The following is an 18,430-nucleotide window of genomic DNA, read 5'->3' on the forward strand; positions in this document are numbered from 1 at the left end:
TTTCCCTCCTGTTTGTTGTTTTTTTTAAAAAAAACTTTTTTCAGGTAGCAGTCCTTTAAAACCAGCCCTGTGGTTGTCTTGCACCCACATCCTGATTGCATCTTTGCTGCAAGGTAACGAGAAGGTGTGAACAAGGCCCTAAACACACAGAGCCCTTGATCTGTTTGTGTGCTCTCTGCCTCGCTCGGTATCACTTAGCCGTAGCTGAGGTGCGATGTGTCTACACAGAGCTAGAAGGAGCAGAGCTCAGGGGATTTGCTGGCTTGTAGTGTAGTTGGCTGCTTCTGTGTCCAGTCTTTTCAGATTCGTGAACTTGTGCTTGAGCCCACAGTAAGTTACAGAAAGTGCTTATGTTTTCTGTCTGAGTGGTGGTGGTGGGTTGGAACTTCTGTGCCTCTGCATGTGTTGGACTGTAGATGATGCTAAGGATAAGTGAGTCCTGACTGGAGACTGGTCTGGAGTCTGTGTTTGACAGGGAGACCTTGCTGTATCAGAGTTGCTGGAACAGGCCTGTGTATGAGATGATCATGTGTCTTAATGATGTTCTTGTACTTTTTTATCTTCTGGGAGAATGGGAAAGACCAGGGGTCTGATTCTACAGTGCTTAGAATCTTGTGCAGTCACTTCTACCCAAACAAGTTTGACCCCAGAAGTCCTGATGTTACCTAGGTCCCGTGGAATCTGGATCCACCTTGTCCAGGATCCACTAGGGATCCTGAGGAATGAACAGGCCAACAGAGAAATCGATCTCAGGAATTTCATCTAGATCCCCCCTCACTCTTGACAGTAAGGATTGTTCACCAGGCAAAGCTATAGGTATACACTGTTTTTTGATTTTAGAGTACTTATAAGATTGTACATCAAAGGTTCCCCCTCCCCTTTTACACAGATATCCTCTCTCTCTGTTATAAAACTGAGTTGTTGAGAATATATTAGTTGTTTTATCAGTTACCTGTCTTGGCTTTTTGTTGTAACTTTTAACTTACAATACTGGTCTCTTAGGCTATTAAGTAAAAAGGATTACAATAGAAAGTAACTCAGCCTGTTTTTTTGTAGTTTTTGAAAATGTGTTGGCATTTTCTAAAATCAGGATGGTCTGTTGATTTTTTCAGGAAGTGTTTACTTATTCATAACTTCCATAAGATACAGACAGACGGATTGTTGCCTGCACTCGTTCAGGATGGTGGAAGCCCTCCTTCCAGTCACCTAGGGGTGAGGGTGACTTCTTCCTGCCGTTAGAGGAGGTCAGATTCTGCTTTCCCAGATCTCCAGACTGCGGCAAGGGTCTTGCTACACAGCATCCTCTTTGGCAGGTCCAGTACTTAAAACATTCATATTGTACCTTTGAATGCAGCATAGGTATCTCTCCAACACATTATCGCTCCAGGGATGTGCAGGTTTACACAGCTTCTTTCTTAAGGAAAGTTAGCTTCCCTGAGTTACAAAACTAATTCCATTGATGTTCTTTAAAAAAAAACACAACAAAAGGTAAGATTGTGTCTGTTGCGATTTTGTGTATGTACTGTGAATGTGTGGAAGTAATTTATTAGTTTTGGAGATTATGAAAGTTGTGGGTCTTGTCTTTTTTTTTTTTTTTTTTAATCCATCCAGTCAGTGATCACAAATGTCTAGGCATTAGCTTTAATTCAGTAAGAACATGTATTTCATACTTTGAGCTTAGAGCTTTGAAGTGTAGCTCTAAAACCCAGTTTTGACAAACACTGAAATCCAGCCATGATGCCTGGGACTGATGGTTTAATGGCATAAACAAATGTGTTTAAATTTTGTCAAACACTAGGGGCCTGATCCTGTAACTGTAAGGTAGGAAAGTGCTACTGAATACCTGCTTGAGCTCTGTATATTTTAATTTTCATTGCTATCTTATTGTAAATTTACATAGATTAATATTAAATGGATATTTAGCAGCAGTATTTTGTCAGTAATTATGCCTATTCAGAAATGCAGCTGATTTTCAGGTTCTAGGACAAGTGACTCGAAGAGGTTTGACCAAATGGAAAAGTCATGTAATTCCTATTCTGCAGCTGTAGTAGATCCAAGGTGGCAACCCTATAGAAGTTAAAAATTTTGGGTAGGATCTGTTTATTTAACATGATAGGTCTTGCATTTTAGTTTTGTTAAAAAGTATTGATTTCTATGGGAAACTCAGTGCTGAATAAATTTGGGGACAGATAGGGTGTACTGCCTTTCCATTATTGACATTGATTTGTTCCAGGTCAGTAGCAACAAAAGCTTCCAGCATCTGATTCCTGTAATGTGAAGTTTTAGGGAACTGGTGAGTTTGGCTCTTTACTGGTTTGGCCACTGTTCCACATCATGAAGACTGTAGTCAGGATTTTGGGAATGGGTAGAAATATATTCATGACGGGTGGAAGAATGAGGTGGGTCTTGGCTGTGGGAAGCCTGCCTGGAGTTGTGCACCTCAAAATTGAAACAACCAAATTTACAACCAGAAATCTGGAGTCTTCTTCCCTGTTTAATATTTATTTCTTAAAAAGACCCACTTATTTCAGTAGAACAACTTGCTAAGTAAGGAAGTACAGATGACAAGTGTTGAACTGTTGAAGGAAATCTGCAAAATGGGATGTATTTTTAGGCTTAGTGGAAGTTGCATGAAGACTTAATTAACCTTTTACCTCAAGATGTCTTCTTCCATCCTTTTCTTAAATTTTGAGTCACCTTGATGGCTGAGGTAGTCCTTGACGTTGTGTGTGAGTTTCTCTATCTTGGTTCTGCAAAGATTCTGAAAAGATCCTTAAGTTATTGTAAATGTTATGCCTTACTTCCTTTAAAGAGCTTGGTTTTAATGCCACTGTCAGTTACTTTAACCAGAATTAAATTAGTGTGCATGTAGTTTTGAGGTGTGACCTTGTTTGACAAAGACACATTGGGGAAAGTTGGCTAGAAACATTTGTGAGATAGGATACTGGAAAAAGAAAAGATGTATATTTCTGGAAATGCTTCTTACCTAGATTGCATCCTAAAAATGAATTAACTTGAAAATGTTGCAGCCAGCTTTTTTTTTTTTTTTTTTTTCAGTCAGAGGGTCTTAACTTTTAATCATTTTTTGAGGTTATTTGAAGCTTTTTTTCTGTTTCTTTTTTTCCCCTTTAGATTCTAAAAAATACAGGGTTTGCAAAATATACTACTTGTATCCTAAAGAAGCATTTTTTTCTTAAGGATAAAGTGAGGACTTCATTTAGTAGTGCTGTCATTCTGGCACCTTTCAAGAACATTATAATCTCTTGCAGTTTTAATTAAAAGGTAAAGTCATTGCTTTCCTAATAAGTGCACCCTGCTGTATTATTCCAGAGTCAGGAGCCAATCTGCCTTGTCCAATACTGGTTATTTATTCTCTGTGAATTAAAATGCACATCTTTCTCTAGGTGCGATTTGATCTTTCAAATAGCTGATTTTAGTCAAACCATACAGCTACAGCATATGTCAGGTCTGAAAGATGAAATGACATGGTAGTATTAACAGGCAAGCTACACATTTGCCATGCAGCTCAGTGCTATTTAGTTAACGTTGTTTGGGAATGAGAATAATGACATGCAAGGAAATACATCCTTGAATTTAAGCTGCATATGTCTTGGGATGCGATTCACATCAATTCGAAAAAGCCCTCAGTGGTACAAACCTGGGTTATCTGCAGAGTATGTCTTTCCCTCAGGAGCTCTACATAAATGGCTACAATTTTCCTGAGCCAGTATCCACTGACATCAGTTAGAGTCTTTCAGTTCCTTTCGCTTCCACAAAGGAAGGCTATGTTCAGTTTTTTTGAAAAACAGGCTTTAAAAACTATCTATAATAAGCTCCAATTGCTCCTGCCTCCGTGATTCTCACATGAAATGTGTTGCTCATGACTGGCTCAACAGATGCCTCCCTTTACCTATTGAAACTAGTAGCCAAATACGCCAGCTCCTTCACGTTATGTCTAGGTCCTTAGCTTGGTAGCATATCCCTCCTGTAGACTGAAGGGACTAAAGATCTGCCCATAGGCATCCTGAGATTGTGGAACATTTCTTTGAAATGTATCATGAAAAGTCTGACCCCTGCGTCACGCCGCAAGCTTTGCTGCTTTGTTGTGAGGTACCCCAAAGGATTCAACCCTGGCAGGAGTCAGAATGGGGAAGCCCTCACTCTCCTGGAGACTTCAGCACTGGTGAGCTACCATCTCTCTGCAAAGGAGTGCTTGTATATCAGTGTGTCAGGGGACTCTTGTCCAGTCTTCTGTCCCTTTGATGCATCCTGGTAGTCTGTTAGTCACTCAGCTTCAGCTGAACAAGAAGATAGGTTTGGGGTTTTTTTTCCAGCCCTCTTGGCTGCAAGTAGAGATGCATACTGCTTAGAAGCACCAGTGAGACGACTACTAGAACAGGGTTGAGAACAAGGTTGGACGTGCCATTTCTGTTGTGCCCATGGGTCCTCCATGACCAAGAAGGACCAGATTTCATCCAGGACTATTAGAAACAACTATATTGTTTCTCAGCCTTGCATCCTGTCTGTTAGCTGCTTTTTTGTCTAGTTAACAATTTGAAATATCTTCTTGAGGCATACTTTGATTAGCAGAGCTAATGAGGCAGTGGCTGCCTGGCAGACTGGAGCAATAATTTATGCCAGCAGTTTAAAAAAAAAAAAAAGGTTACAAGAAAAAAAAGATTTAACCCTTAGGAAAGTTAGCTGTGTTAGTCACAGATGTCTATAGTGAAGCAACTGCTGTTCAGTGCAGAATATTGTCAGACCAAAGGGGAGGTCAGTCTGAGAGTTTAATTCTTTGGCATGGACCATTTCTCTTTCCTCCTTATTCTTTCCCTCATCATGAGACCTGTGCATTAATGTGATTCCAGAGACCGTTGCTCTTCTAGGAATCGATATCCGTTTCATAGATGTAACTCGGCTAGAAGGGTTGATTCCCATCATGCTTTTTACCTTCAAGGCCAGCAGGCTGATTTATGTATTCTTTCCTTCGTCTAATGTCCATGGCATGAAAGCTGTATTTTTGATACTGCTTTGTGGTTTTGGGGATAGGCAACATCAACAGAACGTGCAGAATGTCAGGAGAAGGTGAAGTTCATGCATGGTGGAATTTCACCATAGCTGGGCAGTGGCGAGTTTGTATGCAAAAAGGGAGGGCTTGTGGATATACTGTAGGTAAATGGAGGCTGAGGTGGCCAGATTCACTTAGGGGTGGGTAGCAAATGTATGTGCATTGCATATTGTGGGTTTTTTGGTTTGCTTTGCCTCGTTAGTTCTGAGGGCTGTATAAAATGTAGAAGTGACCTCACCTACTGCCCTTAATGTCATGCATTAGGTTTTCTGTGAGGCTTACCTGAGGTCAGATAGTTATTGAGCGATGAAAAATGGTTTAATGAAGAAATAAAGTGTGATTCTTGGCCTGTTTATGGTGGGTTCTGCAGTCTTTATGAGCAAATTCTGTAGAAAACCTGTAAAAATTAATACCTCTTTCACAAACAGAGCTGTAAGGCTTAATGCTTCAGGCAAAGAATATATAGCTCTAGAGGGTTTGAAATAAAATGTGTTCCTTTAGGTACTGAAGTGTTGTTATTATATGTCTTAAAAATGGCCATAACTTTTCACGCAGAAAAATTAAATTGCATGAAGCAATGTAGCCAAATCAACAAAGGCAAAGAAATGTAGAGCTAAAGCTGCCACTGGGTTTTTAGTTTAGCCCTTGGTAACTAGACATTGCTGCGCATACAGTTCCCTGCCAGAGGATCCCCAAGGACTGGCAGTGTTGCACGCTTTAAGATGACACTGAAACTTTAAGAAGCTTATGGTGGAGCAATAGTATAGGTCTCACTGACATCCACAAAGTCAAGGCCATTTGGAGTCAAGGCTCCTGTTTCAGCAGTCATCAGGAAGGTGACTTGCTGTTATAAGTACTGTCTTAAAACCTGGCTGAATGCAGCTACACTGAAGCAAGGGTTGAGAAAAGGTCAGCTTTGCTGAAAACTGACTTTGATAATGGGAAAAGTTTTGGACTTTCAGCAACATGCCAGATATCTCCTAATGTAGCAGCGAGCTTGGAGACCAGCCTAAAGCTTCCCCAGCTCACTGGCAAAATTCAGTTTTGCTTCACCAGGGCTATGGTTGGTAAAAGTTAATTTCATGGGAAAAATGAGAGTGGCTGAGGAGGACTGAGAAGGCTTTGGGACTTCGTTGGGTTGTGGATGGGAAAAGAGGCCTGAAGGGCTGTGGTGAAAGAAGTTGGCATGGCAAGGAAGGGCTAAGTATGTTGGTAGCACATGCTGTCTGGCTTGTGCCCTGCTACATTGGAAGGGACATGTTTTCTAGGAGGTGTTTGGAAGAAGTTGAGGTGTCAGGTGTCCTAGTCAAAAGCATGCTCAGGTTTGATGACATCAGAGAGTTGTCTCTATAACTTAATTACAGAGACAATGCAAGAAATGCCACATTGTTGCAAAACCTTTGATTTGTGTCTGTGTGGTCTCCCCCCACCCCCCCCAATATAAACAAGATTGAAGAATGTATTGGCCTTTTATGGACAGGTTGATGAAAGTTGTTGGAGCAGTGGATGCATGTGCATTTGTCTCTTCTGGTCATTAAGTACCAGATTTCTTGAAGAACCCATCATATGTCAGCTCCTATTTAGGTACTTAGTTTCCAGAAACATTGAGCATCCAGCTTCTCCAGTCCCTAATGAGAGCTGCTAGGTGTTAAAATGTTTTTTGAAAATACAGGCACTTTTCACATTTCTGAGTAGGGAGATGAGCACTGTGGAAAACTGTTCGAGCTAAAAATGGCTGAGCAGTTTTGAAAATTGGGTCCTAGAAATCTTTCTTATATCTGTGTTGAGGAAGACTGAACGATAATGTTAGTGAGAGCAGACTCTGTCCCTCTGTGGCAACTAGGGACCAGAGCAGGTGCTTATAGTTAATATTTAAATAAATAGGGCTGCAAGTCAGTTCTTCCCTAGTGTCTTGGGGGATATCTATGGAATAGAAGACTACTCGCTGTGAGGGTATCTGCCAGCCTTTGAGGCTGTCCATTGTGCATTCTCATTCAGCTACTGCACAGTTCTCTGCACTGTTTGTGAAATACCTAAAATGCTGTGGGTAGTGGAGAGCAAACTGAGGATGCTGCATAACAATTGGTTAGGAATAATTTGAAGAAAAGGCGTGAATTGCCAGCTGCCTTTGAGAGTTGTTTTTCTTTCTGGATATGGTATTTTGTCACTTACCATCTATACTGTATTACATAGCAGATTGTTGTTTACTTTTATATTCTGCTTTTAGGATTTTTGCAACCAGTAAATGACTTATCAAGAAAATATGTTTATGTAGAAAATGAAGTGTCAATTATCCACTGTTTCGATTACTTGGGTGGTTGTTATTTTTTTCCCATAATTGACTCCTCTGAAAAGTCTTTCTTCTCAGAGAGGCTGCTGTGTTGTCAATCGTGCCAAATTGTATGAGATTATGTGCTACAGTTTTGTGATAGAAACTGATATTCGTTAGGAAGTTGTGATCGTTGTAATAAAAAGTAATGAAAAGGAGATGCACAGTTGTCTTTTCAAAACATGACAAGCATTCTCTTCTTTCCTCTTCTTTCAGTGCCTGTCAATCTGCAGCTCCTTTAAATTACCACTTGTGTGTACAGTGATTTCACTCTTCCATTGGCTAACCTCGTGAGACCGTACATTCAACAGGAGGCATTTCTAATGGGTCCACTTGTTATGGAAGGTTCTTGGCATCTGACTTGTCTTGGCAGAGGGAGGAGCAAAGAGGAAGAATTGGGGAGAGGAAGGGAAAATTGGAAAAATGGAAGAAGATTAATGGAGATCACCTTGTGTTCTTTTTCTCTGTTGGTCAGTCACAGCTCTGAGCGCTCTTGAAGTGGTTTGTTGGTGAGAGAAGTGTTTGGTCGCACACACTAGCACCTTACAATATTGCCATGACCATTGTCTCCCTGCCACACTTCTCAGCCATATATAAATGTTAATACCTTGACCTCAAAGAAGACAACAAATGATGGAGGTCAGCAGGTTAAGGGTAGCAATACCATATGAAGGCACAGCTCAGGCTTCTCTTCATTTTTCTCTAGCAGAGTGCACACAAAAGTAATCAGGGTGCACATCTACTTCCTATCTCTCCTGATTTAGCTCAGTCAACTAGCTGAGGCACTAAGTTAATTTTTCCTTGGGCATTGGTATTCAGGAAGCACTTTGGAGCTGTAACTAAGATCAGAGCTCCGTTATTTTAGTCATTGTGTGCATATGTACTAAGAACTTAAATCTCTTTTATTGAGCCAGTGTATTTTGTCTTGCATTGTTGCAGGCTTAGCTGACATGCAGTTAGTCACTTTTTAAGCTGCAATAACCTTTCTGCATGCTTTACCTCAGAGACTCATACCCTTCCCTGCTGAGATAACTATATTAAAGCCAAGAGAACACAAAAGCATAGCAAGAAGAAACAACTCACTAGCAATACTGCTGCTGGCCCCTGATATTTGTGAGTGACAGATTTAAATCCATGCTTAACATGGTCTGGACTTCCAAGGCTGGACAGATAACACTGAGTACCATGAGTGCTGATTATTGTGGAATCTTTTGGAAGAGAAGCTACTGCCCACTCTTCATGTATATTAACGATCCTCATGGCTTCTTTAGAAGAACAGAGCAGTTCCTCCCAGTGTTGAGAGACAGTCAGCTGCTTCATTGCCATACATGAACGTGCTGGTTGACTGCTGTCTACTCCTAAGACATAGTTATATTTCATCAGCACCCTACAGAATATAGTTGTTGAAATATCTTCCCTGAAAAGAATGCTGAATTGCTCCAGTTGCTGTATTATTTTCACTCTGGGAACGTTGTCCCCAAGCCTGCTCTGAGTTAATTGAAAATAATCAGTGTCAGGCAGTTAGTTAAAAAGTTTTCAAGATGGGTTTACCCATGACACCTTGTCTCACTGCTGTTATTGACAGGAATAATGCAGTATTGAGTCACTACTCATTTCAGCTGTAAATACCAAACTGGATTAAGTAGACTTTTCTCTCACTAAAATCCTTTCCTATGCATTAATGCAATAGAATTTGAAATGGCAGTGATAATAAGTACCACCTTAATCCTTCTTTGCTGTTTAGATCCTTAGCTGTTTTGATCAGTTGCATGAAGGTCAATAGTAAAGGAATGTTGTGGACAGAGGGTTTATCCTTGATATTGATGCTGTTTGGAAGCAGCTTCACAGCTACTGCTCACTGGTTTCTACCATCTTTTACCACTGATGTTTCACGGCTAAGGGGAAAGGACAGCAGTCATCTCGTTTCTTTTTATTTCCTAGATGCTTTTATAGGCTCCATCATCACATTAGCTGAGTGCCTCCCAGTCTTCGTTATATCAGGCCTCTCACTGTCCTTTTTAGAGATGGAGAAAGTAGTCTCCTCATTTGCAGAGGTGGTCCTGAAATGCAGAGAGAGTGACTAATTCGTTGGTCATGGAGGGAGTTGGATCCCATCCCCTGCGGTGCCTGTGCAGCACCCCAGTGATAGCTGAGAAATAGGCAGGAGATATGCTCTAGACAAAATCCCAGCTTTCCTTCTCCAGGAATATGAGGTCCACCCAAGATGTTGTCTGACTCCTTGGCCAAAAGACACTACCTTTTTTGTTAACTTTACACTGAGTGGACTGCAGTCGTGAAGGGTGGGCAGGAACTTTTCAAGATAAAGTGGAATTCTTCTGCCTCATTTGGGACAAACTGCAGTTGTGTATCTTGTTTTCCAGAAGAATATCTTCTGCACTTGTCTTACACTTAAGTGGTTTAATTATCAGCTGGTAACTCCATTGACTCAAGTTGTTTTATAAAGAATTCCTGAGGTTTCCAAACAGCAGTGCCTCTGTTTATATTCACCTCTGTACAACTGAGTGAAAGGGATTTTGAAAACATGTTGTGAGAGAGAGAATGATGACATCTCAACTGAGATGTAGTGCAGTGGTATTGCAGGCCATGAAGCAGCTGCATAACCTTTAAGTCTTCTTGTAGGCTTATCAGTCAGCATTAAGGACAGGATGATATAAAGGAGGTCATCTATTTCACAGTTTGAAGATGAAGAAGATGCAAAAAGTCAGTTTAACTGAAGTTACTTTAAGGGTTGAAGGTCCTCTACTTAGTAACTTAGCTTTACACAAGTGTACTGAATGATGGTCAATGCAAATAAATGTATAGCACACTGGGAGAAAGGGGGTGGGGAGGGGGAGAGAGAGATTGATCCATACTATGTTATTCCCCAGCTGTTTTATTTGTTTTGAAAGGAAAATGCACCGTTTTCATTTTGCAGCAAGAAGGGTATTTGGAATGGTTTTATTGGCTTTATGCTGGTGTAAGCAGTTAGGAGAACTTTCTGTGCCTGCCTAATGTGAGAATCTAGCCCTTAGTTTGACTTCTAGCTTTTTTTTCCTAACATTATGCAAAGTCAGAAATACGTTTTTTTCCCTCCTTTGTAGGGACTTGAAGTATTATTTTCAAAAGACCAATTCAGAGTGATTGCACACCAGACTGGATGCCGAATGGGACCTCAAATGTGACACTAATCTGCCTCATTCACTTTGAAAAAGCAAATTCTTTGTGTGTTTTCCTTTTAAAGTCAGGGCTGAAGGCATCCTCTTTCCCTGCATGCAGTACTTGAGCTCTATGGATTGAAGAAAGAAGGGCATGAGAGGAGGATATTGCTAACAAAATAAAATATAGCTTTGGCTTTTTACAGCAGATTATCTGGGAAGAGGGTCTCTTCAGTGTGAGTAAAACTTGTCAGTTGCATGATGATTAAAGTGTACTAAAAGACAGACAAGAACTATTCAGGCTTACCTCAGCAAAGCTACGTTTCCTCCGTTCTTTTGTTTGCCTTTGGTGTAGTCTAGGTCTTGGCACTCCTTCTGTGAAGAGATGCTATCATTCCTTTCCTTTCCTCCATTCATTCAGATCTTTGCTTTGCAAGAAAGGAAACTAATTCATGTAGGTAGGTAGCATAATACTCTCATTCTTTCTTCTCCCCACCTTTGGAAGAAGATAGTTATTGATTCACTGAGATGCTTTTCATATCAAAATTCACTATAAAGACAGACCAGTATAATCTATGGGAACAGATGGTATTTCTTGGTAGATTTTGCTGAACCAGCATCAGTGATAGGTAGCATTGCAACTAGACTGGATAAAGTTTTATGCCACATGAGTGTAAAATAATTTTTTCCCCCAGGTATAACTTATGAAGGGCACTGTGATTACAGATACTAGTTTGACCTTCAGGACAGCCTTCAGGGCCTGACATTGTCCTGGGACTTTTTTGTGGGGGATGGTTGGCTACTTGTGTTAGTTCGCTTTGGTTTGCAGCCTGTCATTTGGACCACACACAGAGGTTGATCAGACTTGCACAGCCTCAAATCTTTCCTCTCTCTTTGTGTGACATATAAGATACTGGGATAGTCTCCTTCCAGCCTCTGCAGTGCCAAAATCAACCTTACTGTCAAGCCCATGTATTATGTCTAGTCACCATGGCAAAGACATCAGTGGGAGTAGGCATGAAAAATGAACTCCTCTCGTGTGTCTACAAAGCAAGGTCATAAATTGCAGCAATAGATGATATAAATGAAATATCAATAAAAGTTTTCTAACAATAAACATAGTCAAGTACTGGAATCGCTTGCCTAGGGATGCTGTATAATGTGGGATATGCAGCGCTTAAATATTCTTAAAAACAGGTTAAACAAACCTCTTTCAGAAATGGTCTTAGATGTAGATAATATGCCTTCAGACAAGGGAATGGATTAGGTGAACCACTAAGATTTCTTTTGCTCTACTTTTTATGAATCCTTGAACATGTTAACAGAGCTGTGGAAATATTTTGGCATCTTTTCCATCTGTTGACCTGTAAGAAATGATCTCTTGGAAAATCAGTGTAGAAAATGTGTCTCTAAACCATTGGGTAATTTGAATGAATTCCTTCTCCTGAGTTTTGATCAGGAATTGAGGACTTGTTTTTCAATATGCCTGTTAAGACTGTAAAGGGGTTTGATGACATGGGCGTATGTGTGATATATAGCTTTGCAAGCAAGCTTTGCTCATGGCAAATACATACATGTTTTTGTTTAATGCATAGGAAACAATGTTATGAGGACCATCCATGGTGTAGGAGAGATGATGACCCAAATGGTGCTGAGCAGAGGATCTATATTTCCCATCAGTGCCCCTGATATACAGCCAAGCATTCACCCAAGCAAGCAAGCCACCACCTCAGACAGTGAAGATGTGATCGTAATGGACACCAAATTGAAAATCATTGAGATTTTGCAGGTAATAATGATTGGTGGAATATTACATAGCAGTCATTTCACAGTTCTTATTCATGTAGTGGCAAGTTCTGTTACCTACGTTCTTACCCCTGCCTGGGCTGTTTATTATAAGAATAACACTGATATGAGGAAGAATGCTCCTCTCCGTGAACAATTGTACAGTTGTGGTCCTCACTCTGTTACACTTACTTCACTTTTGAAGGAACTTGATGCTGTAGAAACTCTGTCACTATAACTGTGAAAAGGCAGAACTTGTCCTTTAATCTGCCTCGCTAATGTTTTCTGAAGACAGTGTGTCTGTTTCCAGTCTCATTAACACTCATTTTACATTGGGGTGGCTCGCTTGGCTTCAGTATTTGACTCTTCTTTTACAGTAGTTTGAAGAAGGGCAGAACTGGACCTAGACCCACTGAAGTCATGCAAGGCCATGCACTTTTGAAGTCTGTTTCAGATTTCCACTGTTAGATTGAGAATAGTCTGTCGGCTGCTATGATTTTCTCCCAGCTGAACTGACAAGCTATAGGACACTAGCATGTCTCTTGAGATATAATTTTCACTTTGTGCTATTAGTAAGTGAAGTGACACACATTCATTCTGCATATCAAATCCCAATTTCTGCAATACTTATGCCCTGAAGGAACGTTTCAGTGTTTTCTATAAATTCTGCAAATCTGTTGGTACCATTGTCACTTTTGAAGGATTCCATTTGTTCTGACTGCTTATAAATGATTTAGATTACCTTAATTACTCATCATCTGAAAGACTATCAATTGTTAGAGTATCCTCCATACTGCATACTTTGGTTCCAGAGCTCCTTTAGTTTAAGGCTTATGGTGAAGGACAGAGTGTTTTGAACTTATATCACCTAAATAATACCATTCATGTGTATTGCTTCTCATTTTCATTAGTTTTTTTGGCTGAGATTCTCTCCATACTGTCATGCTGTACTGGTTGATGCCCAGGAGGATGATTGCAGGACACCAACCTTGTCCTGTCCATTCCCTGGCTGCTCACAAGCAAGAGAATCAATTTTTGTCTCATCCTTTCCTTTTTCACAGCATGTCCAGTGCAAGAGCACCCAGGGCTGGAGAGCATTTAATCCTGATTTGTTACTTAATCTGTGGCTTGTTAGTTATGGTTCAGTCACACGGTCAAATTACTGCAGATTAGCAAGTTGTCATATGTTGGGTGAATCACAGTACATGTGCATATATATGATCTTAGTTCACAAATGCAAAATAATTCAGTTTTGTTTAATATGCAGTGAAGGAGGATTAATTTAATCATGTTACCTTGCATTACTGTGCTATTACCCTAAAAGGCAAGTAAGAATATTTTAGATTTATTGTATTATCATGCATAGCTAGTACAGTGGTGATTAAAACTATTCTATTCTAAGAAATATTTCAGTTTATAATAATTTAATTCTTAATATATCCTCTTATTCCTTTAAGTAAAGGCTTTTTCAACTTAAGAGTTTCCATTCTGTCATCAGCCAGAATTAAACAGATGGCCTGATAGACTTAGTTGACTATGCGTGGACCTGGGAGTTTTTTATTTTTAAAACCCTTGCTTGTACAATTATAGGGTAACTTGATCATGGAACCAAAATAAACCTGCCTTTTTTGTTTTGTAAACTGGCATTTTATTTGCTTTTAGATGGTATAGTCCTAGCCAAATCCTATTACAGTATTCTGGGTCTGGGAAGCTTGTCTGACTTTAGTTGGAGATCAAAGCAACAGGTTGCCACCATTTGCTAAGTCATCACCTGTTGCCTGAGTCTTGGTAACTTAATATATGTGCTTTCATCCCCACTGATTGTAAAACATGTTAAGCGATCTTAAACCTGTGTCATTGTATGCTTGCATTTACTGTGGGCAAGGAGCATAAGTGTGGGAAACACTGAAACTCAGTTGATGGGCAGTCAGTTTTGAAGTGTTGGATGTATATGTGTCAGTCCTTAAATTGGTACTAATGTTTCCAGCCTAGTCACTTTCCTTGCTACTCCAGTATAAAAGCAGCACTTCAGCTTTGAATTAGGATTTTTCCTGTATGAGTTTCCGATTTCACAGCTGAGGAAGAAAAGCCACTAACAATTAGAAGAAAGCAGAGCGTTGAGTGAGGGGGATCTCTGCTACCATTACAGCGGTAGCTTCCAGAGCCAAACTTTTATTTTTGCTGCATGCTGGCAAGACTACTAGGAGCTCATGAAGGAAGTGCTATTTGCTCCTCACACCCTCAGCTGATCATTAGCAATCTAACAAAAGACATCACCAGGCTTGTGCTTCACTCCGTGGGAGCCTGGAGTTACTGCAGCACTGCTGCCCTTGGCTGTCGGGCATCTGAGAGGGTAAGCCTTGAGCCTGTTGTCTTTACTCTCAACCCCTCTCCACTTCTTATCTTCGTGGAGCATTAGAAGTCCCGCTGAAATATGAAATAATTGCTTTCAACATGGGTTTGAATGTACTGACCTGGCTCGCAGGCAGTGAGGACAAGGCAGTGTGCTGGAGCCCCTGGACAAATCCAGTCTGCTGCTTAGTATTCAGCAGTCGATAAGGTAGGGTTCAATATGTCACAGGATGGTTGTAGTAAAGAAAGAAATCACAGAAAACTGATGAATGTAATGGATTCTTTTTTTGTAGTGGATGTATTTACTTAAAATCATTTACTTAAAATAATCATGTATCCCTGTATGTTTCACCACAGAAAAATCCTAACCCATGTTACCAAACAGCAGAAGAAAAGTCTTATTTAAAACTTTTTTTCTTGTAGTTTATTCTCAGTGTTAGACTGGACTACAGAATATCCTACATGCTGTCTATCTATAAGAGAGAGTTTGGGGAAAACAATGAAAACGTTGATTGCTCTACAACATCCCCACCTGACACACCAGGGATTGCCTCAGGTAAATGTCGCTATTGTATTGCAATGTAAAATAATTCTGCGTAGCCTACTCCAAACAAAGAACTTGACTGCAGTGGAAAGATGCATGCTGCTTAAAGTTGAAAAGCTTGTGGAAAAATGAAAATTTTAAGGAATCCCATAAAAATAAGATTTTTGCTGGCCTGTCCTCCTCCAACAAAAATGTGTTTCCTTTTTCCCACTATGACTATTTATTCTCTCATTTGTACTCTTCCCAAAACGCTGCACAATGACAAATGTAATGGAGAGTAGATCATGAAAAAATGGTTGGGGTTGGATGAGGACAGATTTAAGTGAGGTGAACGTGCTATGCGAAAATGGAGTGGCTTTCCGGGAGTGTTCCTGTGCACACAGAAGTGCTCAAAAGGCTGACTGCTGTCTGTGTGATCACCTGCAAGTAGGGAAGAATTGCTTTAATTGGAGGTGTTGTGTAACAGAGGGGCAGCTGAGGAGTACTAAAGTCTTTAGTAGTAAGGTATATTAAAGCTATTCTAAAGCAAAATGGCGGTGTGATAAATGATTTGGTTTATGATAAATATTCTAAAGTTCATGTGTCTGCTTTGTGGGGTTTGGTTCATCTAACAAAAAATGTAAAAGTTTCATATTCTCTGACATTTGTGGGTTACTGGTGGTGGTTTGTCCAGCTCCTAGCACCACGGGGCTCTAGTTCATCACTACAACTTGGCTCTTCCTCAGTAATAGTAATACACAATTTGACTCTGCCCCGTGTCCTGTTTCTTCCCTGCTACTCCTGCAGATAGCGAATTTTGCCTAGTTGAGGAATGCATAGTTAGACCTCTACTTGATAACATCTACTTTAAAGAGGAACAGAGTTTGATTATGCTGTGCAGATTAAACAATAATCACTGGCGCTTTTTTTTTTAAATTTTTATTTTTATTTTTTTCCAGCAATTGTTCCTGACATAGACGAAATTGCAGCTCAGGCTGAAACCATGTTTGCTGGCAGGTATATTCTCTGAAGTTTTACCTCTCTCTATGTATCTGTTTGTTCACGTTGATATTTCCCATGGACAATCGGTTTATTCTGTGCTTATTTTCATACCTCTTTCTCTTCCTTTGGCTGCTTCTTATTACATAGCCTATACATAGACAGAAAAGTGCCAGAAAAGACCTGAATTTCAAACAAGCAAACAGCCCAGTTGGTTTGGATGACCATGGGATTGGAAATGACCACTGTCTTAGTTGTAAGAGAGTTGGTAGAAAGTTTCTGTTGTGTTCCCGAAGGCAGCTGGGGAATGGTGTACAGGTGTATTGGGCTTAAACACACTAATTATTTATCTTACAATGCCTCACATGGGTGCTTTAAAGAAAGACCTTTTTCTGGTGTACCTCATGACTGTAGCCCCAAATTTCTTGGATCTGTAGGTTACTGTTGACCCTCAGTATTTCTTGTAGACCACATGGCCTGTTGTCATTGCACCTTTTGTTGGAACTTATTTAGGAAGTTATGTCAACAATAATCTCTCTCATATGACTCCTCAAATCAGCTGTGGACCACTTGCCATGATATTCTGGACCACCAGAGGCCTGCAGATCACAAGCTATGCTTGCAGAGTTTTGGAAGTGATTTCAGCTATGCTGTGAACAAAAAAAAATCCACACTGGAGAGTTATTACCATTATCACTATATTGGTTTAATTTTAAGGGTATAATTATACCAGTAAGAATGAATTCCATTTAGACAAGGCCGTAGACTTTAAATTTTTTCTTGGAGCTAGGGAGAAGGATCCACAATATGGGCACTCTGATCTTTCCTCTCTCAGTCCCTCATGCGTTCGCAATCATTACCAGCACAAGCAATGCCTCCAGTCCTCCCCCTGAACTCCCGTAATGTAAAACAACACACAGCCCTTGGCATCTGCATCTTTAAAATGAACAGAGACTGAATGGCTTCTTGGAAACATTATTTCTGCTTTGATATGTTAAGTGTAAATCTGCTTTCTGCCATTCTAGATTATGAATATGATTCCAGAAATATGATGCTTTTGGCAATTCTTACTATTTCTGAGCTTATTTTTTCTTAAATGAAATTTTAATAGCAGCTGAAAAAGGAGGGAGTGAAAAGGAAAGGGCCAAATTAATCTCTGATGAAATGCTGTTTACTTCAATTAATTTGGATTGGGGATGAGCATGGCACAACTTATCAAGGGTATAAATGAACATTTTTGCAATATGGATTTTAATCACAATATTTGATACAGTTCATACATACATACTTTCATTTCATAGTGTCTATTCTGCTACAAGATTGCTGCAACAGCATATAAGTGTAGGATTGAAGTCCTTATAAAATATGTTAAAGTGATGTTTATAGTTTCCATCCTGCAGTGTATTTGATTTGGCTTTAAGAGCTCTGTCAATTGAAGATTGTGTGTACAGGCATATTAATGTCAAAAGTTTTTGTGTTTTCTTATTTTATTTTATTTGGTCCTGTTTCCCCATTTCTGTTACAGAAAGGAGAAGAATGCAGTTCAGCTTGATGATGAAGGGGGCAGAACTTTTTTACGGGTCCTCATTCACCTCATCATGCATGACTATCCTCCTTTGCTCTCAGGTGCTCTGCACCTGCTATTTAAGCACTTCAGCCAGAGAGCAGAAGTTCTGCAAGCATTTAAACAGGTATGGATGGGCACGGCATTATTCCAGGAAACTGACTGCGAGGAAAGTCTTTCCAAAGGCTGCTTTACTTACCTAAATTGCTGTTTGTAGCATGAGAGTGTTATTTCCTTAGAGGTCCAAATTCAGCAGAGATTCTTTTTTTTTTGTTAGAGTTGGCCATATGTGCTAGTGTACATTATAGTTGTGCACCCAGAAATAGTTATTTCTAGCATTGCATCCATTACTGAAAATGTAGGTCCGTGGTGACAGCTGGGACACATGCATCTCAGTGAGACATGATGGAGTGATCCCTCAGAGACAGAGTTAGTAGCGCGTGTTCTGCAAGCAGTGTACCAGCGTCAGCAATAAGACTTTCCTGTCTTATTGGACTACTTGAGCTGGGTATAAAGCGCTCTCGTTATTCATGTGGTGTTTCTGGTTCTAATTCAGGTGTCTTTGCATTGTGCTCCACTGCATGATATGGATATGCCCAAATAACAGGAAAAGAGTAATAGAGCCAAGCCTGTTTTCAGCTTTTATTCTTTCTGC

General features: G+C 40.1%; 1 protein-coding gene across 2 annotated transcripts in view; it reads left to right on the forward strand.

Moving 5' to 3' along the window:
* ITPR2 (inositol 1,4,5-trisphosphate receptor, type 2) overlaps positions 1–18,430 on the forward strand; it is a 267,987-nt gene that overhangs the window by 90,623 nt on the left and 158,934 nt on the right. For both annotated transcript variants that reach the window (XM_010575416.1, XM_010575415.1), the window contains 4 exons: positions 12,148–12,341; positions 15,113–15,245; positions 16,172–16,229; positions 17,737–17,902. In XM_010575416.1, the coding sequence (XP_010573718.1) occupies positions 12,148–12,341; positions 15,113–15,245; positions 16,172–16,229; positions 17,737–17,902 (551 nt within the window). The remainder of the gene's footprint in view (positions 1–12,147; positions 12,342–15,112; positions 15,246–16,171; positions 16,230–17,736; positions 17,903–18,430) is intronic.

This window comes from Haliaeetus leucocephalus, unplaced genomic scaffold (assembly GCF_000737465.1).
Source record: "Haliaeetus leucocephalus isolate CR32 unplaced genomic scaffold, Haliaeetus_leucocephalus-4.0 Scaffold473, whole genome shotgun sequence".
In the NCBI taxonomy this organism is placed as follows: Eukaryota; Metazoa; Chordata; class Aves; order Accipitriformes; family Accipitridae; genus Haliaeetus; species Haliaeetus leucocephalus.